The sequence below is a fragment of the Microcaecilia unicolor genome, chromosome 4 (assembly GCF_901765095.1).
Source record: "Microcaecilia unicolor chromosome 4, aMicUni1.1, whole genome shotgun sequence".
Taxonomy (NCBI): domain Eukaryota; kingdom Metazoa; phylum Chordata; class Amphibia; order Gymnophiona; family Siphonopidae; genus Microcaecilia; species Microcaecilia unicolor.
In genome coordinates, this window is record NC_044034.1 from 76953016 (window position 1) to 76971356 (window position 18341).

An 18341-nucleotide genomic window follows, 5' to 3' on the forward strand; every position below is an offset into this window, starting at 1 on the left:
CACCAAAACATACTTGGGAAAAATTAAACTAAATAACCATTCATACATATAATCGTTAATATAATTATTTAAATTTTAGATTGTGCTCAGTCCATATCCATTACACCCATAGCGTTCCCAGGGAAAGCATGTGGTAGTGTTTAGATGGAACCATCATAGCACAGCCTGTGTTCCACCTCCTCAAAATGTATGCGCACACACCTACTGTTACTTATAATGCAACTTACAGTTAATGATGTTTCAAATTTTCAAAAACAGATCTCATTAAGTCAACTATGCATTCAAACCATAAAGCAGTTAGTTCTTATTATACCCCACAACAAATAACTGCAGTTATAATATGAATCCTAATTTATTGGCTGCATGGGAACCAATGGGGAGGTTCCCCTTGGGTATTTAAACAGAGTAAGGTGTCGGGCAGCTGTTTGGTTTGGAGAGCAAGGAGGGTTCCAGACACTACCTGCTCAGGGATAGTACCTGACATTGATGGTAACAATGAATTGTATTCATGTGAGTAATTGAATTTAAGTTTTGAAACTGAAGCTGTATAAATATTTAATTATATTCTAGTATAGGGTGAAAATAGTGTTTAGATCATTAATGTGAATTTATGTTTGTAGTTCCCTTTCTGAGGAAGACATTCGAAACTCAGCTTGAGTTAAAGGGAAAAGTGAGATGGTGTTGAAGAGCACGAATGAACCTTTGATGAAATTTTAAATCACCTGCATGAGCACGCTGGGTTCCTAAGGGAAGTTATTTTTTGTTTTTCTTTTTTACATAATCAGGTTTTTTGAGTATGTATTTGTGGTATGTGTAGAATTTAGTGGTAACCACAAGCTGTATGAGATTTACAAGTGAGTGTTACTCAAAATTAGGATTCATATTATAACTGCAGTTATTTGTTGTGGGGTATAATAAGAACTAACTGCTTTATGGTTTGAATGCATAGTTGACTTAATGAGATCTGTTTTTGAAAATTTGAAACATCATTAACTGTAAGTTGCATTATAAGTAACAGTAGGTGTGTGCGCATACATTTTGAGGAGGTGGAACACAGGCTGTGCTATGATGGTTCCATCTAAACACTACCACATGCTTTCCCTGGGAACGCTATGGGTATAATGGATATGGACTGAGCACAATCTAAAATTTAAATAATTATATTAACGATTATATGTATGAATGGTTATTTAGTTTAATTTTTCCCAAGTATGTTTTGGTGGAATATTCATATTTGAGGACTTGGGTAGTCTATCCTGCTTATAATCGAAAGAGAAAAACGCCCAAGAGCCGACCTAAATCGGGAGATGGACGTTAATCTCACAAAAACGAGTAAATCCATATAATCGAAAGCAATGTTTCAGTGCGTCCGTGTCGCTCGTACGTGGACGTAAAAACGCCCAAATAAGAGGCGTGTCGGGGGCGTGTTAGGGGCGGTGATACGACGTGGACGGGTACAACGTATAACGAATAGCGAAATGGCTCTGGTTGAGCGGGAAGATGGGCGTAATATGATGGACCCGAAATAAAAGCGACCAGAGCAAGGGGGAAAGCGTCTTTAGACTCATTAGCGATTGTGTGTAGTTGGAGAGTGGCGATATTGTTGGTGGAAGAGCTGAAGTGGTGGTTGCAGAGAGAAAGCCGAGCGTGTTCAGTACCTGTGACGGTCGTCTGTGTGCCCTGCCTCTTTTTGTGTCTTACCCTTTCACCGTTCCTTACTCCTACTCCTTTGCTCTATCGCCCCTTCCCCTCCCCCTCCCCCTCCCCCTCCCCATTCACTCTTCCCACGTGTATACTGTATTCCCTGACCTCCGTTTGTCTCTGTGTGCCTGTACTGTTTGGCGAGTGAGTGGCCAGAGGGGCGTGGTGGCTGGAAGTGACAGATCTGTGTGTGTTGCTTTTTGACTACTAGTCCTAATACTTGCACTGGTGGTGGGGATATGGATGCACTTAATGCACTTGTGGCATTCATGCTACACGAAGAGGCCACCCACCGCAGGAGGTATTCACGGCCCCGAGTGTTTAGGCCCCGCACCACCTTCCTACAACTCACTGACCAGCAGTGTCTAACAAGGTTCAGGTTTGATAGGGCCACCATTCGTCAGCTGTGTGAGCAGCTGAAACCCCTCCTTCAGCCCCAGACACGTAGGAATAACCCCATCCCTGCCCACCTCAAAATCACTTCCGCTCTCTCTGTCCTGGCCACTGGCAGTTTTCAATCCGTATTAGCTGCTAACACAGGCCTCACCCAGGCTTCTATTTCACACTGTCTCACCCAGTTCCTGGATGCCTTCATAACTCACACCTCACACTACATCACTTTCCCCACCACCCCCCAGGCTCTGCACAACAACATGGCCGCCTTCTATGCTGTTGCTAGATTCCCCTCGGTCATCGGTGTGATAGACTGCACACACATAGCCCTCAGACCCCCCCGGGCACACGAAGCCACCTACAGAAATAGGAAGGCATTTCATTCTATGAACATGCAAGTTGTATGTGATGCCCAGGGGGAGATATTAGACGTGTGTGCCAGGTACCCCGGCTCCAGCCACGATGCCTACATCCTACAGCACTCGGGCATCTTCCGCAGGTTCGAGCAAGGGGAGTTCACTGGTGGATGGCTACTAGGTAAGTGCAACATGCATGTACCACCCATACTAGACCTCCTCCACTGGGCAACCCTCCGCCCTGGCTTCCTCCACCACAACCCACTATCCAAATCCCCCCCGCCCCCCCTGTACCTGCTCCAAGCGATACACACTCATCTATCTCATTCTGCTTTTCTGCAAAGGTGACCGAGGCTACCCGCAGAGGACATGGCTTATGACCCCCCTGATCCACCCACAACCAGGGCCAGAAGAAACCTACAACAGGAAACATCGCAGCACCCGGGGGATCATTGAGCGCACCTTTGGTTTATTGAAAAACCGCTTCCGCTGTCTGGACCGGTCTGGAGGAGAGCTGCTCTACAGTCCAGAAAAGGTGGCCAAGATCTTTGTGGCGTGCTGTATGTTACACAATTTGGCCCAGCGCAGAGGACAGCCTCTCCCAGAGGAGCCACAGCCACCACCAGAAGAGGCCCCAGATGAGCTGGAAGAGGAGCCCCCTCCACCCCCAGCCCACAGAGCAGAGCTCAATGCCTACCAGCTTGGTGTAAGAGCAAGACAAAGACTCATTGAAACAAGTTTTAGGTGAATGTAAGTGAGCATTTATTATTTACATACAGTGCATATGTGTTTGGTCAACCCCACCACCACCACCACCACCCCCCTCCCTCCCACACCCACCCCCCTCCCACCAACCCTCACCCTACAGCATGTCCCATCATTTTCCCCTTCCCTTCCCCCGTCCCCTCCTACCCCTCCCACGCCCTTCCTTTGCAGCTGGTGCTGCACGGGAAGTCTCTTCCCCCTCTTCGGAGCTGCTGCTCCCAGTGTCCTCCTCCCTATCCCCACGGCAGCCTGCGGCTTCGGCTGCACCGTGGAAATCGGGCCACCTTCTTGGTTGTAGTGGTCTGGCCACAGGACCCAGAATGGGAGCAGCAGGAGTGGGTGCAGAGGCTGAGGAGCGCAATGCCCACCTCTTAGCTGGTGGTGGTTGCTGGTGGTCAGTGGGGGAGGAGGTTGATGGCAGGGGCTGCTCCAGCAGCACGGGGGCTGGAGTAGGCGCGGTGCCCTGAGGGTGCAGGTGTTGGATGCTCTGCTCCAGCCGTCTCAGTTGCTGGAGCACCTCCTGGTGGCCTTCACGTTGCGCCTGGAGGAGTTCTTGGTGTGCTCGCTGCTGTGCCTCCAGTGCTTGGCGCTGCAGCTCCAGTTTCTGCTGGCGGTACTCCTCCAAGCGCACGTTGTGGCGGAGTAGTTCCGTGGCCAGCCGCAGGAGTTGCCTCCTTTGGGCGGATGGCCTCTGGCGGGGAGCTGGGCCCTCCTCCTCCTCACCAAAGTCCTCCGGTGCTGGAGGTGCGGCCTCTGCTGGTGCAGGTGGTGGTGGTGGTGGTGGCAGAGCCTGGACAGCTGGTGCAGGTGGTGGTGGTGGTGGTGGTGGCAGAGGCTGGACAGCCGGTGCAGGTGGTGGTGGTGGTGCTGGCAGAGGCTGGACAGCCGGTGCAGGTGGTGGTGGTGCTGGCAGAGGCTGGACAGCCGGTGCAGGTGGTGGTGGTGGTGCTGGCAGAGGCTGGACAGCTGGTGGTGGTAGAGGCTGGACAGCTGGTGCAGGTGGTGGTGGACGCGGAGGATGCACAGCTGGTGCAGGTGGTGGCGGCTGGACTGCTGGTGCTGCAGGCTGTGGAGGTTGAGGCTGGACAGATGGTGTAGGGCGTTGGCCTTGCAGGCCACTAGGGCCAGCCTCCTCTGAGTCTTCACCTGTATAGCACAAGAGTGAGGAATAGTGTTGGTGCAAATAACCCACTTTTGTCTTTCAGCATTCATATACATTGGTATGTCCCCCAACCTGATGACCCAGCAAAGAGATGGTGAGGAGAAATGGAATTGACACGGGTACGAAAGAGAGAGGCCCGCAGGCAGCTGGGTAGAGGTGGTGGATGAGCAGCCAAGAGAAGGACACCACTCACAACGTTGTGCACAAGCTGTTAGTTGTATAATTGTTAAATTGAACAACATTGCAGCATGTGTTGTGTTACTACTGACTTGCTAAACTGCATAGAACTGCTTTATGACCCCCATTACAGGCTCCTTCAGTTGAATGCATGTGGCCCACACTCAGTAGAGCACAGAGGTCACAGGAGGAACTAGGCACAGTTTGGTAATGGGAAAATAGGAGGGAGTAGTAGGGAAGGACGGCCCCCAGAGTTCTGCCACAGTAGTAACCTACACACACCCATAGGAGCCAACTGGAAAGTAGTATTGGGGGTGCTAAGCCCAGTGACCAACACTCCTCCCTGCACAGCTACATGATCTTTCCTCAATATTGGGGGTGCTCTCACACACACACAGCACCCACCCTGTCTGCTTGCTCCTATAACACACATGACCACTACCACTACTCAAATAGAGCTTACAATTAATTCTATAAATATGGGCACACAGGACAAGTAAGAGGAAACCCAATGACAACGGTAGGGATAGGGAGTAAGGGTAGAGAGCTAGTGAGTAGGGGTTACCAGGTCACAACAGCATCATAAAGGTGGCCTGTTAATATACAGAAAGACAGCCAGAGATACTCCCCCCCCATCCCCACCCACACCCACACCCACCTCCCTCCTCCTGCCCCCCACTCCTCACCTCCCTCCCCCTGACCCCAACTTCTATAACACAAGTGTACTGCAGCACAACAGATACCCCAACTGCATAATGAAACACCTACCTGAGTCCTCAGCCTGGCCCGAGGTGTCCATGGAGCCAATCCCGTGGATGCCCTCCTGGGGTAGGAGGGAGTACACCATCAGCTCCATTGGTGTAAGATTGGCAGTGTCATTGCCTGGGGGATTGGCCCCTGCCTTCCTGCGAACATCCCTCCTCAGCTTCCGCCACTTCCTCTTGCAGTCCTCCACGTCTCTCCCAGCATGGAAGACAGCATTCAGGCTGTCCCGTACTGCCTCCCATTCCCGCTGCTTTACTGTTGCTGCCAGCCTCTGCCCTGTGGGAGCAAACAGACTCCGGTGCCGCTGTACAATTTCTTGTACCAGGAGCTCCACCTCTGCCTCGAGAAAATTACCCTTCCGGGTCGGCGGCATGCGTGGTGGCATTGTACCAATGGTGTTTTCGAAAATACGGAGTGGGCGTTTATATAGGCGCCAAGAACGCCCATTGAGACGGGGGAATAGGCGTTTCTGATTTGGGCGCTACTTTTTCAATTATACACATAATTCCTAAGCGTGCCCAGCTCAGATAGCGATTAGGAACACATGCTTTCGATTATGAGTAGATAAGTATGGGCGTCTCCACCTGCCTTCCCTTTCTTCATTGCCATTTTACCTGCCATTTCCTGCACTGAGACCTTGCCGGTTGTTCGTAATAATCATTTACAGGGTTTTACCCTCACTTAGCATGCTTGGGTACACCTGTGTATTTAGGGGGGGGGGGGGAATAATTGTTGGCCCTCAGCCACCACGCCTTCCGTTTCCTGTCTTCCACATCGCCTGATGCTCCCTTCCTTTCTCCCATTCTCTCTGCCTGGTTGTAGCAGGCAGTGTGTGGGGGCCACGAATTTGCTACACTCACCCCAAATCAAGCACCCCTCGGTAAGGGTCATTTCAATCAGGGAGATGTGCAGCTAATGTTCCAGAAGATAAAAGGCGCACTACACAGTCTTGAAACAGACGTTCATGGTAAGCTCTCGTTTGTCTGCCACCTCTTCTCTTTGTGCTCATAGTCAAGGAGTGTGCATTCACTGTATGTATGTAGTCTGGAGTCAGATGTTAGGTAGCTCTGTTTTCACCAGGTTCCTGTGCACTGTACTGTGGGGTTGGCAGGTCCTCAGTGGTGTGGGCCAGCTGTTGGAGGTGCTGTATTGGTTCCCGGTAGCTTCCATCTTCCTTGTTTATGTGGTGTACCCCAGTCCCCATTTATGAAGTGGCCACCCATTCTCAAGGTCCATAGGCGGGGGAGGGGAGAATGATTAATGCAATGGATGTGTATAGCACTTTATGCAACACCTTCCTAAATTGCTCCATAGGTAGTAGGGTAGGGAACATGCACATTACATTGTTTTTAATCGGTAGCCTGGACAAAATGATCGAGGTGGCTACAGGTAGTGCCACTGAGGCCTATGACGTGGTGGTGAGGGAAAGGGGTGTGTGTACAGGTACCAACCCAAAGTAACTGGTGGTGGATAAAGCCTGGTGGCTGCTGTGGCCTAGTGGTTAGAGCACCAGCCTTATAATCATAAGGTTGCTGGTTCAAATCCCACCTAAGGCAAGTCACTTCAGAGACAAAGTTGGACACAAACCCAGAATACTTGAATGTAACACACCTTGGTTCACTACTGGAGAAAGTGTGATCACACCTGCAAATAATGAGCACCATTGTTATTTGTGCCCTTCCCTAACACAAGTATTACATTGCAACTGTGATGAAGTAACCATCCATCTATTGGGTTTCCCATTGTTTCCCTTTTGCTCCTCAGCATTATATACCATAGCTGATGTATTCAATGTGAAAATATGAGCCAGCTGTTTGTAGGTCCTTCTTGGGCCCCCCCCCCCACCCCACCAATGTGGCTTGTGGGTAAAGATATGTGTCCATCAGACAGCAAACACTGTGTATGTGGTACCTGGAGTTATGTGGAAGTGTGTACCTGGCAGATCACACGTGGTACACTATTAATCTCTTATTGATGGCACTCTGTAATGTGGGTCAGTATGGTGGAGGGGAGGGAGGGAGGAAGGGAGAGAGAGATGCTGGCTGGCCATTTTTATTAATGAACACAAATATCCATCCAGCCTCCCCGGCCCAACCCCCCTGCACATATGGGCCATGCAGGTTGGAATGAACAGGTGGCGTTCTGTCTGGCCAACATTCTCAGACATACATCACCTTCTCATTCACACAGCACATTTAATGCTATGCATATTGCTGCCTCCTTCCTCTCAACTCAACAGCACCATTTGGTGATATGTAATGCACAAGGGAGACAAACACACACACACACACACCCTGATAGTTATATTATAACAAAAATTTATTTGCCCCCCATCCCCACCCCCACCCCTACAAAATAACCCCAACAATGCCCTCCTCCCCCCCACAACTCCCCACACACCCCAACAATTCCCTCCCCCACCCCCCACAGAACCCCCAACATTTCCCTCCCCCCACACACACAACCCCAACAATTCCCTCCCTCCCTCCCCCACACACACAACACCAACAGGCCCCCCTATTTAAATTAAGGGCGGCCACGCCCTCTTAGTAAGGCCCTCTGTAGCAGGGCAATGAGCAGCCCCAGCAGTACCCTTAGTGGGCCCTGGAGCTGCTCATTGCCCTGCCGTAGGGCTGTCACCTCCTGCAGCAGCTGGTGCTGGCCAACTATAATCTGCTGCTGGCCATCTACCAGCTGCTGCAGGAGGCGCACTACAGTCGCTGGCCCAAAGGCTGGAGGTGGGCCAGGGGACATGGATGATGGCCCAGGGGATGGAGGTGGGCCAGGGGACACAGAAGCTGGCCCAGGGGATGGAGGTGGGCCAGGGGACACAGAAGCTGGCCCAGGGGATGGAGGTGGGCCAGGGGACACAGAAGCTGGCCCAGGGGATGGAGGTGGGCCAGGCGATGGTACTGCAGGTGGGGAGGGGTCCTCATGCAGGTCTATAATGAGGACTCCCTCCTCCGAGTCCTCCTCCTCCTCTTCTTGCTGGTGGCCCGCCTCCTGGCCTGGCTCCTGCTCCTCCTCTTCCTCCATGTGCCCCTCCTCCTGCTCTTCCTGCTCCTCCTCCTCCTCCTGCTCCTCCTCCTCCTCCTCCTCCTCCTGGAGGTGGTGGCCCTCCTCATCTTCCCGCTCGGCTTCCTGCTGGTGGAGCCCTGTGTATGTAAAAGGAGTGTGATTGAGATCAGTGCATACAACATGGCTTGCATAGTGCAGTAGCTGGGTGGCGTGAGGCAGGGGATGGGGCAGGGTGTGGTAAGGCGTAGCCTATGCCCATGGGGAATGAGCTGCATCAGATGACATGACACAGAACCCTGGACCCTCCTCTGATACACACCACGCAGGACATGTTGCCATACCAAATTCATTGCTGACCAGCATGTTTGCATTGTGAGATGCAACGAGGGGTTGATGGGCAGTTGTTGTAGGAGTTATTGGGGGGGGGGGGGGCAGTGGGAAGGGTGTTGAGCACAATTCTTTTATGTGAGTTAGGCCATAACATGCAGTAAAAGTAGGGCCTCAGGCAACTGTACCAGGACACACTAATCAGCCACCACAGTAAGGGGAATAGTAAAGTGTGGCATATCATCTCATTCATCTCGGGGGGGATGGTCGGACGTTGCAAGCACGCTCATGGGAGAACCCCTGCAACCTGCATCCTTGATCTGGGACAGATATGGTATTACTAGGTGGCTATTAGGCACATGGGAAGTGATATTGTACAACACATTTGCTTTATTCATGAAATGTATGTAGTAATCTGTACAGGTGTCCTGTTTTTGAATACTTACGGCGAGCCCTGAGGTGCCTTCGCACCGCCCGAATGACGTCGGGCCTCTCCCGCCTCACCCTGCGGAACCGCCTCCGCAGGGACTCGAGGTCCCGGTGGACTCCAAAGCGTCTGTAAGATATAAGTTTGGAGAGCAGGGGTCAGGGGTGTTGGTCCTTTTTGTCCCCTGCACACATTCATTTGCTATTCACATACCAGAGAGAGAGGGTCTACAGTGTTGGGGGGGGGGGGGCACCTCCATTGGTAGTGAATCATAGGAGCCACCTTTTTTCCATTTTGGGGGGTGGAACCCCCAGTGGAGATGACCCCTCCCTCCATACATATTTGATATTGGGGGGTGGGGTGGTGAAGCACCCACAGCAGCCACCGAGTTGGTTCCTATGCAGATGATGCCAGAGAGGTGGCCATGAGGCCAGACAGTACCGTTTGTATACATTATAATGTATGCTTGTTAAACTACTTTATATGTGTTATCATGACCATGTTATAAAGTATGGTATAGGTTTCATTGGTCTCATGCTTCCACTATTCAGAGGCTCCAAAGAGGGGTTGGAAAATGTGGCCTTCACATAACTAACGAAATTGTCACATAACACTAATAGAATAGTCACATACCTAACCTAACGAAATACATTCTTGTAGGGATGTGGGAATGGTGGTCGTTTCAATAACATACAAATTATTGGTGATTGTGCATGTTCCTATATTACTCATGATCCTTGCATGGACACTCCAGTTACTGCTGGTAACATTGATGACGGAGCTGTTATATGTGTAGGTACAGGAGGGGAGGGGGGTTGGGCCATAACCTTACCTCTCTAATCTTTCCCGGATGCGGGACCAGGCTCGCATGGCCTGCAGCCTGGGGGGCAGGTGGTGGTGCTGGATGAAAAGGCGATGGCGGTGCCTTAGGCAGAGCCGGACAAGCAGCAGGCTCTCCTCTTCTCCAAAATTTGGCTCCCTGCGTTGTGCCATTTTTCCACGTGTTGGAAAAGAAGTGCCTTATATAGACGACCTTGCGTGAGGGACGTCGTTTCATGCACAGCTCCATATATGGATGACCATTCCATATATGGCCCCTATCAGCACGTGGACGCCCTCGTAAGCATAGACGTCTTTGACGTGCACATGCCTGCAGGAGTGTGAAACGTGCCTTCTATAGATGAGTATGACGCACCCCACCCGACCCTTTTCACATATACACAATATACATTTACTGCATGTTCAGTAGGTGTACAGTGCATGCAGATCCGCACATTTAGATGGGCACATATGATGAATGTATGGGTGGAGCAGCATGATATGTCTGTAGTTGACACATATATGCGTTCGTCATATATTTCCGTACCTGGATGGCCTGAACAACATGTACTGTACTTGCGATACACCTATGTACATTATTTTACACACCACGTGATTTGGTCGTTTGCACCTGCAATAGTCGACCGTGTTAGGGCGCCCAATTTAGTCACGCTTATGCGCTCGTCATTTGATTGTTTTCTTACAGGGATAATCGATTGTCGAAAAACGCCCACACTATTTTTCCATTATACAGGTCTATTTTTGGACGTTATCGTAAGAACGCCCTAATTCGTACTTGGACGATCTTTCCATTTTGCCCCTCTATATGTTTTTTCTTCCGGTTGAGTAGTGAGTGTACATACACTGTCAGCTAGCACATTTGCTTATTTCCGATCTGAGGAAGAAGGGCAACCTTCGAAAGCTAATCAAGAAATGTATTAAGTTATGTCCAATAAGAAAGGTATCATCTTATTTTCTTTTCCATGTTTTATTTTGTTTGATTTCTATTGATAACCTTAAGAGTGGACTAACACGGCTACCACACTCCTCTACCTCCAAAATGAAACCAAGTTGAAATTGTGGCTTTACTGCTTAATTAGTGATACTTACTATGCAGGTTTGTAAAAAGGGGCAGGCTGGGCAGCTACACATGTACACATGTGAGGCCACTTACATGTAGAAGTTGCAAAACTGCCACTTCCACCCGTAAGCAGGGGCATAGCCATGGGTGAGCCTGGGTGGGATGCCGGCATCAGTGACTCAGGCCCACCTAGCAGTGCTGCACCTTTAACATTGTTGGACTGGAGGGGAGCAGGCTGGGCTTCCGCGGTCCTGCATCTCTCTCCTTGAAGCATTGCTCTTGCGTGAATGGGTTCCCCAGCAGCGGCAGCGATTCCCACATGCTGCCTGCCACTAAGCCGGAAGCCTCCTTTCTGCCATGTCCCGCCCCGTCTGTCACAACTTCCTATTTATGACTAGGTGCGGCAGAAAGGAGGTTTTGGCTTAGCAGCAGGCAGCGTGTGGGAATCGCTGCTGCTGCCAGGAACCTGTTCAAGCAAGAGCGATGCTTAAGGGAGGGAGATGCTTAATGCAGGAGTCCAGCTTGCTTCCCTCATACAAGAAGGAGAGTTGTGAGATGGGGTACAGAAAGGAGAGATGCTGCACTGGGGAGGGGGTGATGGGTGATAGAGGGAGAATTATTGGGCATGGGATGGGGAGAGGAGAATTGTTGGACATAAGAGTGGAGAGGAGGGTGAGATACTGCATGGAGGGTGAGAGGGATGAGAGATGGAGAAATGTTGGACATAAGGGTCAGAGGGAAGGGAGAGATGCTGCATGGAGGGTGAGAGAGGGAAAATTGTTGGACATCGGGAGGGGAGGGGAATAATTGTTGGACATAAGAGTAAAGAGGAGGGTAAGAGGCTGCATGGAGGGTGAGAGGGGTGAGAAAGGGAGAAATATTGGACATAGGGGTAGAGGGGAAGGACAGATAGTGCACGGGGGAGAGAGACAAAAATGTTGGATAAACTAGTAGACAGGAGGAAGGGAGAAAATGCTGCACGGGGAGGGGGAAGAGAGATTTTGGGCACAAGGGAAGGAAAGAGAGATGGTGGACAATAGGAGAGAGGGAGAGATTTTAGACATGGGGGTAGATGAGAGGGAGAGCGAGGAGAGAAAGAGGGAAATTTTGGATCCAGGAGCAGAAGAGAGTGATGGAGAGATGCCGGACAGTGGGAGTGAGGGAAGAAAGAGGGAGAAATGCTGGAGAAATGGGAAAGCGAGCAGGAGGGAAGAGAGAAGGGACAGGGAGATGTCAGGCTAAGAGAGTGGAGATGGGGAGAAAGAGGGAGCAGCTGCTGGGCTAGAAGGGTGGAGGTGATGGTAGAATCATGTGGGAGAGGACAGGAGTTGGTAGCAAGGAAATAAATGAGAGGATAGTGATTACAGAGAGTAGAAATATGGTAAGTTGAAAGAGAATGAAGGGCTGGGGAAGGTTTGAGATAGGTAATGGGAGAGCTATTGGGTGAGAAAAGATGGAAATTTGATAGATGGCTCAAAAGTAAAAAGGAGGAGAAGGGTGATGGTGAAATTTGAGTTGACAGAGAGCAGAAAAGAAAAAAAAAGGAAAGAGCTAAAAGGGAATGATCAATATGTGAGAGGCAGGTATGGTGAGGGAATAGACAGGAGAGAGGAGAAAAGACAAATGGACAGCAGCTGCTTGAAGGAGAATTAGCAGATGACAGACAGAAAAGCAGAAAAGAATGCCAGGTTATTCTTGAGAAACAGAATATTCTTAGGTTGGGAATGCTCCTGACAATAAACTGTTCCTTGATTCTTCAGTGTTTGGATTGTAAACTCGGGAACGAACCGTGGAAAGACTTCAGAATAATTTTTAGCTAATAATAGTCACCTTCCCACCTCATCTGCTCCTTTCCTTTCCACAAAACCAGCCAGTAAATAACTAATATGAAAATAAACTAATGAAAAGAAAAATAAATTTCTCTCTGCTTGCTTTCATACACACGACTTGTCTGCATGTATGAATTCTGTCTGTGGCATGTGCAGAGCAGTCGTGCTTAGCGATTGGCTGCACTGTGCATGTTCAGCTGACCGACTGGCTTCCCCCCTATCGCATGCAAATGAGCCTGTTCACAAAAGCAGCAAGCAGCTCATTTGCATGCGATTCACTTTTGGAATCGCTCTATATTTCAAAATTGGTAATTTTTACCAAGGTGGAAATACAGACGGATTCTTTACAGGAACCTTTGTGCATCTGGGCCTCTGTCTCAGAACAAGGCTTACAAGTCTCAAATCAAAGAGTTGGCTTACCTCTGCCAGGTCACAGTCGCTAGACATAGGTTGTAGAGGCATATGCTGGGCCTTCAATTCTTCCTTTCCTGGGCCTCCTTAACCTCAGTCTGGCTCTACCTTTTATACTTCCTGATTCCTGCTTTTAAGGTGGCTCCAGCTATTTGAGGGACTGTCCTTAAGGGTGAGGGGAAGTGTTCTTTATACCCCTCACACCCTTGTTTATATCTGGCCTACCAAATGATTCTCACCAGCAGCACCAGCATCAATAATATTATTTTAAATGTATTAAAAGCTGTTTATTGTACTGTAGCCACCATGACTAACTCTTATCTTTTTAAATTAAGGCGTGCATGTCTCTGGTTTTTCAAAATGATTTAAGGCAACTCACTGAGTTTTTCTTTCTGGTGGTCAATGTTTTAAAGGTCTATGGTTAAAAACTCACTGGAAGTGCTTCCCAGAAACATATGTGCCCAGATACCTCGTATTAGCTGGATGTAAGTAGAATTTTAAAACCATTTTTTAATGCTGCACTAGTTTAAAACCTTATGCATATACTTAACATGGCCCTTGTGTTCTATGTCCTCCTCCTCCATCCTACTCTTCCCTGTTTCAGCTCGTAAGATAAAAACACATGCCCAGAGACTGTGATGCTCATTTTAGGTGGATGAAATTGTCATAGCTTTATTCCATACAAAACAAAAAGGTCACAGAAGCTGCATACAATCTACCCTGCTGTCAAGAGGTTTATGCACATTTCTCAACTCTCTAGTGAGCAGTAAAGCAGTTGCTCATCATTCTACCTATGGATGATGTTGTTAAAGGCATGTTCAACAGCTGAGTCATGTTTCTGTCTCCTCCTACTTCTCCTTGGCCTCCCTCAGACCACCCTTAGAATAGCCTGGGTAAATATATTATATTTCAAGTATTTTCCATCTCCTAGACCAGTGGTTCCCAAACCTGGTCCTGGAGGCACCCCAGCCAGTCAGATGTTCAGGATACCCACAATGAATATTCATGAGAGTGCCTCCACTGCATACTAATCTATCTCATGAAACTTCATTGTGGATATACTAAAAACCTGACTGGCCAGGGTGCCTCCAGGACTAGGTTTGGGAACTTCTGTCCTAGACCCTTCTGTACTATCAGCGGGCCTGGGTCACTAAGTTAATTATGGACAAATCAGGAGACCCTATCTAATAACGCTTCAGTAAGTATATTAAAGATAAATCGTCTTTTTGTTCCAGTGACATATTTTTATTATTATGTTTTATTAAACTTGATATATTGCTTAACTTTGACAGATCACAGCAGTTTGCATTAAAAAAAATTAGCAATATGCAATAGAAAAGGAACATCAAATAATATTTAGTAAAAGCCTAAAACAATCATCCAAGAATCAGGCATACAAAAATATAGTAATACTTTTTTTAAAAGAAAAATTGTGATCTGCATAGTTACTAGTGTATTCCTCTTTTGTTTACTGTCTCAAGATTAAAAGCTTGTTTCAAAAATAATCCCCCCCCCCCCCCCCCCCCCCCCCAGTTTACTAGACCACGCTAGCGGCTGCTGACACAGCCCATTCAAAGTGCCAAGTTAAGATTTAAAAAATGCTGAACTGGTTCATTTTTTTGGTTGGAGAAGTCAAACCAATCAATTTCCAGCTCAGCTCCCAAACTCTAATTGCTGATGCTGTGTTGGGCAAAATATTAATGGGGCCATGGTCCCTGTGTCCCACCCCATTCCGCTGCCTGTGCAACATACTATACAGAGAGGGTCTTAAAAAATTTTCTGCCCACTACAAAGGTTAAATCTCTGTATGTCTCAATTTCAGTTTCTGTGGAAATTTGGAAGTCGATAGTACTTGAAAATGAGGCTCCATCGGACAAGTGCAAAAAACCAAGATGGTGTATAGCAGATTTATTTCATTTTTTTTTTATTTAAGGATTCTGATATACTGTAATTACATACAAAATCGTCTATTCAGTACAGTATATGGTAAATACAGAAATCCCAAATAAATTCAGATATAGTAATAAAACCAATTGTAGTTAAGAGATTAAAACAAGAACATTTTTTGCAACCATGCATTTTGAAATTACATCACTGTCATACTGTTTATTTTGAGTAGAAATGGAGACAGTGTGACAAAGGTATAAATGTTTCTGAAGGGTCCTTTTACTAAGCTGCAGTAAATGCTAGTGTGTGCTTACCACAGCTTAAAAGTGCATATCGCAGGCCATGCTAAGGCATCCTACAGTAAAATCCCAATGTGCTCATGCAAACCACGCACTAAGGGGCCATTTTACTAAGGCACATGGAGGGGCATAATTGAACAAAAACGTCTATCTCCATGGGCGTTTATCTCCGAGAACGGGTCTGTAAAGGGGCGGACCGAACCGTATTTTCGAAAAAAATAGACGTCCATGTTTTATTCGACAATTTGTGAGCTGGGCGTTTTTGTTTTTCAGTGATAATGGAAAATGAAAGCGCCCAGCTCAAAAACGAATAAATCCAAGGCATTTGTTCGTGGGAGGGGCCAGGATTCGTAGTGCACTGGTCCCCCTCACATGCCAGGACACCAACCTGGCACCCTAGGGGGCACTTTTACAAAAAAAAAAAAAAGGTAAAAGAGCTCCCAGGTGCATAGCACCCTTCCCTTGTGTGTTGAGCCCCCCAAATCCCCCTCAAAACCCACTGCCCACAAGTCTACACCATTACTATAGCCCTAAGGGGTGAAGGGGGGCACCTACATGTGGGTACAGTGGGTTTGGGGGGTTGGACGACTAATAAGCATTAACCAGCACAATTGTAACAGGTGGGGGGGGGATGGGCCTGGGTCCACCTGCCTGAAGTCCACTGCACCCCCTAACACCTGCTCCAGGGACCTGCATACTGCTGCCAGGGAGGTGGGTATGACATTTGAGGGTGAAAATAAAAAGTTGTGAAACATCATGTTTTGTGGTGGGAGGGGGTTAGTGACCACTGGGGGAGTCAGGGGAGGTCATCCCCGATTCCCTCTGGTGGTCATCTGGTCATTTAGGGCACTTTTTGGGGCCTTATTCGTGGAAAAACAGGGTCCAGGAAAAGTGCCCTAAATTTTCGCTAAAAACGCATATTTTTCTTCCATTATCGGCGAAAGGCGCCCATCTCTGATCGCCCGATAACCACGCCCCAGTTCCGCCTTCACCACGCCTTCGACACGCCCCCATCAATTTTGTCCGCATCCGCGACGGAGTGCAGTTGAAAATGTCCAAATTCGGCTTTCGATTATACCGCTTTATTCGTTTTTGTGAGATAAACGTCTATCTCCCGATTTGGGTCGCAATATAGGCGTTTTTCTTTTTCAATTATAAGCTGGATAGGCACCTATGCGCATCCAACGCGCTTTAATTTGGAACTACCGCCTGGCTACCGTGTGCCCTGGGCGGTAATTCCACTTTTTGCGCGCTTCCAATACGCTTGGCAGAAAATGTTTTATTTTCTACCGCGTGGCACTAACCGGGTAGTAATCAGCAGTGTATGCATGCTGATGATTACCACCTGGTTAATGCGTGAGACCTTAACGGTAAGTCAATGGGTGGCAGTAAGTTCTCAGATCCAAAATGGACACGTGCCAATTTTAATTTTGCCGCACATCCATTTTTGGCCAAAAAAAGGCCTTTTTTTGCAAGTGCGCTGAAAAATGGACCTGCGTGCGTCCAATAGACACGCCTACAACAGCGCAGGCCATTTTTTGGCGCACCTTAGTAAAAGGACCCCTAAACAAATTCCTGAATTTTTCTTAGAGGGGGCGTGTCTGGGGGAGGAGAGTGGGCATGACAGCACAAATTAGCGCAGCCACATTACTGCATTCTGATTGGTGTGGGATTAGCGCATAAGCCCTTACTGCCTGCAAAATGGGTGGCAGTAAGGGCTCACATGCTAATTTTTGTTAATAGCCACGTGCTAATGGCAACTTTAGAACATGGCCATTAACTGGGGAAAAGGGGAAAAAAATTCCCAGTTAATGGCTAAAGTCATTTTTACCGACTGCGGTAATGATGGCCTTAGCGCATGGGAAAAAGCCATGGATGGGTGGGCTAAGGCCACTTTATACCGCAGCTTAGTAAAAGGACCCCTAAGTTTTTTTTTTACTGAATAACACAATGAAATAATATCGTGTTTTTTATATACAATAAAATATCTTTGTTTTTGTTGAGGGATTTTACAAGCAATCACATAAAGTTGTTGACCAGTTCTACTTTCCTGACATGTGATAAACTCAAAGTACTGTAAGTATGTTTCTGGAGCATTTGCAAATCTAAAGAAAACATTTAAACTGCATTAGAAAGAAAAATAAAGCCCATAACGTATCACTATTCACCTCATCTTTATTCAGAATTTTACACTGTATTATATTTAGGCTGAGTGCTTGAACAGAAAGGAACCCTATTTATTAAAGGAATAGCCCATTACTGAGATGCTTTTCGACCCTTTCCTTGGAGGTACACCAAGCCAGTCAGGTGTTTCAGGATTACTACAATGAATATGCTTGGGATGCTTTGCATATATTAGAGTTATATTCATATTCATTGTGGCAGTACTGAAAACCCTACTGGGGAGGTGTGCCTCCAGGAGAGAATTGAGAAGCCCTGAACCATGAGAAAATCCTAAGAATCTATCCAGTAATTAATTTGGATCTATACAGGCCAAACTGCAAAGCATCTTAAACAGTCTCTAGTGCTTGAGGGGTCCTTTTACTAACTTGCACTGAAAAATGGCCTGCGGTAGTGTAGGCGCGTGTTTTGGGCGCACACAGATCCATTTTCCAGCGCACCTGCAAAAAATGCTTTTTAAAATTTTTTGCTGAAAATGGACGTGCAGCAAAATCAAAATTGGCGCGTGTCCATTTTGGGTCTGAGACCTTACCACCAGCCATTGACCTAGCTATAAAGTCTCACAGGGTAACCGGGCAGTAATGACCTACACGCGTTAAATGCCACTTGGCGCGCATAGCGGACGCACACCAGAAAATAAAAATTATTTTTTGGATGTGCATATCGGGTGCGCGCCAAAAATGAAATTACCACAAGAGCCATGCGGTAGCCGGGCAGTAACTTCATTTTGGCATGCGTTGGGT

General features: G+C 47.9%; 1 protein-coding gene across 1 annotated transcript in view; it reads left to right on the plus strand.

Annotated features, from left to right (window-relative positions):
* The window catches only part of RXFP2 (relaxin family peptide receptor 2), a 128478-nt gene that overhangs the window by 47715 nt on the left and 62422 nt on the right, over window positions 1-18341 (plus strand). Inside the window, exons 9-10 of the mRNA XM_030202402.1 lie at window positions 13645-13716; window positions 17422-17493. Coding sequence (XP_030058262.1) covers window positions 13645-13716; window positions 17422-17493 — 144 coding nt within the window. The remainder of the gene's footprint in view (window positions 1-13644; window positions 13717-17421; window positions 17494-18341) is intronic.